Consider the following 6,166-nt stretch of genomic DNA (forward strand, 5'->3'; position numbering starts at 1 on the left):
CACGGAGTATTCGCTGGTTGGTCGATCTCTTATATACACTACACATATAAAATAATAAAATAAAATGCAGCAAGAAGACAAGAGCACAAGGGCCACCTCACCACCCACTTGGCCACCCCACCAACATGGCAACATGTAGATACAGTTCTGCTGCATTTTAGTAGCAAGGAGGGAGGCAGGCAGGCAGGACCACGAACACGATCTCATCTCAACATCTTCTCATCATGCATCATCTGATTGAGACGTATTCTTAATTATTCAGTTATTCTGATCTGATCCCATCCCATCCCTTATTCCCTTCCACTGAGTGTGAGGCTGGATCTGAAATCTCAAGCCAAGGCAACCGCCTGGATGGATGTCAGATTCATATTTGCTTTGCTTCTTCTAGCCTAGTAGATACATTATTAATTCATAGGAGTGTAATAATTATTAAACTGGTGATGATAGTGAGTGCAAATTTGCTTTCTCGATCGATTCCTTGACTTGGTTGCCATTGCTGGCTTAGCAAAACGGCAAATATGCACATGCACATGGCTGGCATACAGTGCTGTGTCATTCAATCATTGTCTCTGTCTCACTCGCTCTTAGGCTGTCCGCACCGCGCAGAGGTAAAGCGCGGTACGCCAGCGGCGGTCCGGGAGCGTACTGCTGCACAGAAAAAAGCCACGGACCACGCATACGAGAGAGCCACTGTAGCAGCAGTGTAGCACAGAGAGAGAAAGAGTTGGTGAGAGAGAAAGGAGAGAGAGGGGAATAAAATATGGAATAGTGGGTATAGAGTATGGGATAGAGATAACACGGGTGCGGAAGAAATATGTATAAAGTAGAGAATCTCGATGACTATGATAGAATATTTCTTTTTAGAGATGGAAATAGAGGTGGACAAGTACGGATAGCCTTACTCTTTACTGTGGCTGCTTCCTGCACAGACTGGGCCAAACAATGACTTGTGCTCCCGCCCGGCCCATCCTAGATATGGACCGGATTTCATACCTAGGCCGCAGCCCAACATACATTTTCGGTCCCTGTGCCATATGTGTTTGGAATTATTGGGTGGACATCTATGGACACACGAGGTGTTAGTTCTTGTAGGCCATTCTGGTATTCATTTTTACATAATGAAAATCTGGACAAGTCATTTCCTTTGGTGATCAAATCGACTGAACAACAACCAGCATACCAACCTCGTGGTTGGATTGAACAAATGGAAATGGAATTCTGCCCTGTTCTTCAGCACTACTTTTCAGCGAAGGAACAGTGTTTTTCTCTCACACGAGAAATCAGCATCAGCAGCAGCATCAGCAAAATTTCAGCGAAACGAACAGGGGATTTGGAAATAAAGAGGCCTAATGTAGGCTTAGAGCAACTCCACCAGATTAACAAAAAAAAAGATCCATTTTTCCTATATTTATGGTAAAGGGGATTTGATGGGAAAAAAAGAGTCCCCAGCAGATACCATTTCAAAAAAAGGGATGTTCTGGTATTCATTTTTTTACAGGGTGAAGATCTAGACAAGTCATTTCATTTGGTGATCTACTGAACAGCAACCAACCTCGTGGTTGCATTGAACAAATGGAAACCCCAATCCGGATGGCGGCAATGAATTAAGGTGGTGACGGGGCAGCAGCATCCCCACCCGCTCCCTCTTTCCGATCAGTTCTCCTTATTCGTTGTGGGGATAGATTTATCGTGATGTTGTGAAGCTTTGGTTAAAATTCCACATTTTTTAGATTGTTTGATTGGTTTTTGTGTTTCCTCCAAAACCCCATTTTTAGTGTGTTTTGGTGTTCTCCAGTTCTTTGCCTGTTTGACTTTTTGCACCTTTCTAGCCTCATTCCTCTAATCAGGAAGCACGTTGGGTCTGTTTGGTTCACTTCTCCAGCCCAAGCCCTAGCTAGAAAATAAGCCAGGTTAGATCAAGCCAGGCTTGCCCAATGGAAGACCCGTTTGTTTGGTTGCTGTAGTAGCTAAGCTTGTACTAGGTAGAGTTTTGTTTGGTTGCCTGGCTTGATATGGTACAATCACCTCGTTGAGTTTACCTCCATCACTTCTTGTGAAATATTTTGTCGACCAGTTGGTGTGCCCCTGCTGGCGAGGAGGAAGCCGAAGGGGAGAGCACCTACCGCCGGCGAGGAGGAGGCCGAAGGGGAGCACGCCTGTCGTCGGCGAGGAGGAGGCCGAAGGGGAGCACACCTGCCGCCGGCAAGGAGGAGGCCGAAGGCGCTGAGGCCCCTCCACCGCGTCTGTGCCTAGAAGGCGATGCAATCGGGGACTCGGCGCTCCTCTGCCACCGTCCAGGCCTCGCGCGAGCGCGGAGGACGTCCTTCTCCCCTTCCTTAGGCACCCTCCTCCCCGTCCTCTTCCTCGCGAGACAAGAGCTTGGTCTGGCGGCGGGAGAAGGACGCGACCGCGGGGCCTCAGCGCTGGCGGCGTGATGGGAGCTGGGAGCGGCGGCAGGATGCAGGACGCGGCCGTGGCCGTGGCCGCGTGACTTCGATGCCAGGGAACCATCGACGACGGTGAGGAACGGGCCACGGTGAAGTGCGAGACGAGTGGAGGTGACGCGATTCAGAGCGAAGCCACTGACGAGCTAGCTAGGCTATCCACACCGCGGACCGCTAAACCGGCCGGCACAGGCGGTGGCGTACGCGCGCGCCCGCACCGCGCGCGTAGCGGCCGGCCGGTGGAGCGCTACTTCCAGAGGTTCACTGTTTACACGCTAAATGTACGGTAGCAAAGAGAGAGAGTTGGGGAGAGAGAGAAATGAGGAGGGAGGGGAATAAAATATGGAGCAGTTGATATAGAGTATGGGATAGAGATAACACGAGTGCGGAAGAAATAGGTATAGAGTAGAGAATCTTAATGACTAAGATAGAATATTCTTTTTAAGAGATGAAAATAGAGGTCGACGAGTACGGATAGCCTAAGCCTGACTTCACGGGAAACGGATCTCCAACTCGTTTCCGTGAAGCCTGGCTAAGGAGGTGTCGGTGCTCAGAGGAAGCCTAGCTACAGCAGAAAACAGGCAACCAAACATGTCTCTGCCTGCCCACCGGGAGCCTGGTTGGGTGTAAACCACCAAATGTTGTGGCTACATGTTCTTAACGTGAGCTACAAGAAAGGCTCGAGTTCACCCTTGGGACATAGCTAACATATCACTCATCTCTTGCAGCCTGTTCGGTTGGCTGATTTCTATCGTTGATGGTTCGTGAAGAAGTACTACGGGCTGATTTGTGTGAGAGAAAAATATTGTTCCGACTGAAAATTTAAGATCGTTTACGACAAGCCACAGCCAAACGAACAGGCTGTTGGAGAGAAAAAATTGAGGCTCCCACTCCAATCCCTTGCAGTCCCCTTTTCGGTCCTTCACTTATCTTGTAAGCATATATATTCTCCTCTCGCCCTCTTCTCTTATAGATAGCACACATCCTTTGCCACCTATGCAGTTCTCCTATATATCTCATTTAGCGCCTAAAAGAGCCTTCACGTTAGTTCTCATGAGATGCAATACGAGAAATGTGAATCCTAGAAATTCTCACAAAATTTAGAAACATCTAGCCAGCTAAACTATGATAATCATTGACAATAATAGACATTGGATCTATTCTCCTTTATTAAAAAAATACCTTGCATTTGTTATTATGAAGAATCAAACAAAGTAAACCCCTCCTCCACCCCTAAACTTTTTTAAGGGATGGGGTTATAATAACCTTATGGGAGAATATAAAATAATAAAAAGATCTTAACAAGAGGGACTTCATGACCTAGAGTAGTTAGAAGAGGATGGCCCTTTGAGTAGTGATATTATGGAAAGAGAGGTGAACCAACAAGTTGGATTGATGAAAATTTTGGAGGACAAGTCAGTTGTATTGGTTTAGGAGAATCAATGAAACATGTCATTTGAAAGGACACATAGCAATGCAGAATCCTTCCATAGAGTAGCTAGCTAATGGGGAAAAAAAAGAAACAACATTATCTGCCTGTATAATTGACGAGGATGAAAATTTGTTGGAACATGGCTGATGGAAAATTCAGGTTAGTATGATTATAACAAATTGGCAAGGGAGTCCAATGTGTGTTACTTTTGCAGCAAATATGATAGTATAGACTACTTATCCTTTGATTGTCCGGTGAGTAGATCCCAGTTTCAAATGTTACTGCTTTCTTGCTAGGTCAATATAATGTTGGTTGTGGATTGGGGGCTTATTTGTGTGTGTGGTGGCAAACTTTATCTCCCACAATCTAGAGGTGCTTCGAGAATCAAGATTCATGTGTTAGGCCCACTCAGCTCCCTCTCCTCTAACCACTTAGCTGCTCTACAAATAAACCACTTGGATAAAACAAATAGATGATTTTTCATTAAGAATTCAAGAAAATATGTACCTAAACTTGAACTGAATATAGAACTCAAACATTAGTGTTTAGAATTTATGCATGATCGTGTTTCAATCCCCAACCAATTGAGTTAGGCTTACCTTTGGACCACTCAGATTCACTTGGCACTGAACAATTTTAGCCCGTTTGGCCGTTGGGTATATATAGTGTGCTACGGCACACAAAAGTGGAAAAATATATAATCTGTACTACGTATATAGGTAGCCGGGAAAGCATTGTGACGAATATAGTTGCATTCTTCCATGGTTGGCTACCATGCTATGTTATACATAGACAAGACAGACACACACACAAATGGATGGATTTTTTTTTTTTTTTGAGCGGACCATCCTAGCCTGTAAACTACTGCTGTCTGCTGTGTTATGTAGGAGTAGGAGTAGTACACAGCAGCTTGGCAGCCAGACGTTGAATCATTCAGATGGAATCCGGCCTCTGCTCGAATGGATCTTCTAGCTACCTTGTCTTCAGGTTCAGGGTGGTGCGGAGCGGCATCTGTGGAGAGTGGAACTGTAGTGTGCAGGGACCTGCGCTGACGACGACGTGGCCAGACGAACCTGCAGCATCCAGGTAGCAAACAAAACAAAACACCATGGATACATTGGAGCCAGCAATGGTCTCATGGATGGAATGATGCATACGAACGCGTGCATACACTGAGCTCCTGGTGGCGCTTGATGAGCATCTCGTTCTCCCGGCGCAGCTGCTCCAGCTCCAGCTCCATCTCGTTGGTGTAGGCCTGCCTCCGGGCACGCGACCTGGCCGCCGACTCACGGTTCTTGATCATGCGCCGCTGCCGCCTGCTATCTCCAGCGGCGGCGGCGGAGCTGCTGCTCTGCTTCATGATGGTCTGGTACCGGTACTGATACTGATCGGCCGGCGCGAAGGAGAAGGCCATCAGGTCGCGGGAGTCGTCGCCGGAGGTGGAGGACCCGCCGCCACCTCCTGCCCCTGCCCCACCGAGGTAGGTGAACTCGAGGGTGGAGCTCAGGCTCAGCGTCGTGGGCGGAGGTGGCGTGGGGGGCTGCAGCGGCGACGAGAAAGAGGGCGGTGAATGGGAGGCACCAGCACCAGAAGGCGACAGATGCTGGTGGTGACGGTGGTTGTACAGTGCGCCGCCGGCGGCGGCGGCGGGTGTGATACTGATAAGGGATGGCTGTAGGGACATGTAGTCCTTCCACACCTCCTCCATGGCAGGCAACACCGCTACACTACTTACTGTGCTGGTGTGGGTGGGCGGCGAACTCCTCTCCTATTATACCGGCCAGTAGTGTAGTGGTGTGCATCCTCTCTCTCTCTCACACACATACGTGTGGGATGCGAACCTGCCCTGCCCTTGAGGGAGCCGACTAGCCGAGAGAACACTCCTATACGTGTGAAGTTGTGAACAGCAGTTTGCTACTAGCACACATGGACATAGGTACGTAGTAGCATACGGTCGACAGCACAACAAAAAAGCTGGAGTATCTTGTGTTACAGCTGGAAAAAAAAAATCCTAGCTTGCACTACGTGAAAAACGATTTTTAGCAATAAATAAATTTTTTATATGAGCGGCTGGTGATGGAGCCGTCCCTACAGTGGCGTGCTCGAGAGCCACGAGACCAATCGCCCCTACAAATAGAACAGCAGAGGCGGCTGGTGATACGAGCCGCCCCTACAAATGGGTCGGATTTGTAGGGGCGGCTCAATCACCAGCCGCCCCTAGTATTACTATTTGTAGGGACGGCTCAATCACAAATCGCCCCTACCGTGCGAACTGCAGCCGTTTATCCGA

The 6,166-nt window shown here is 48.3% G+C and overlaps 1 protein-coding gene across 1 annotated transcript; it reads right to left on the bottom strand.

Annotated features, from left to right (window-relative positions):
* Positions 1-4,533: 4,533 nt before the first annotated feature.
* Positions 4,534-5,584, bottom strand: LOC136470863 (bZIP transcription factor 27-like). Its single transcript, XM_066468594.1, has 2 exons — positions 5,048-5,584; positions 4,534-4,949 (listed from the first exon to the last, which is right to left on the bottom strand). Exons 1-2 carry the CDS (start codon positions 5,582-5,584, stop codon positions 4,866-4,868), a joined length of 621 nt encoding a protein of 206 aa, XP_066324691.1. The 3' UTR covers positions 4,534-4,865.
* Positions 5,585-6,166: the final 582 nt, after the last annotated feature.

Source organism: Miscanthus floridulus, chromosome 8 (genome assembly GCF_019320115.1).
Source record: "Miscanthus floridulus cultivar M001 chromosome 8, ASM1932011v1, whole genome shotgun sequence".
NCBI lineage: Eukaryota > Viridiplantae > Streptophyta > Magnoliopsida > Poales > Poaceae > Miscanthus > Miscanthus floridulus.

What these genes read in the sequence shown, in the direction of transcription:
- LOC136470863 (XM_066468594.1), bottom strand. Translation starts at nt 5,584, where the DNA reads ATGGAGGAGGTGTGGAAGGACTACATGTCCCTACAGCCATCCCTTATC. An exon ending in AGCGCCACCAGGAGCTCAGT is followed by an intron (nt 4,950 to 5,047) that starts GTATGCACGCGT and finishes TGGATGCTGCAG; the next exon opens with GTTCGTCTGGCCACGTCGTC.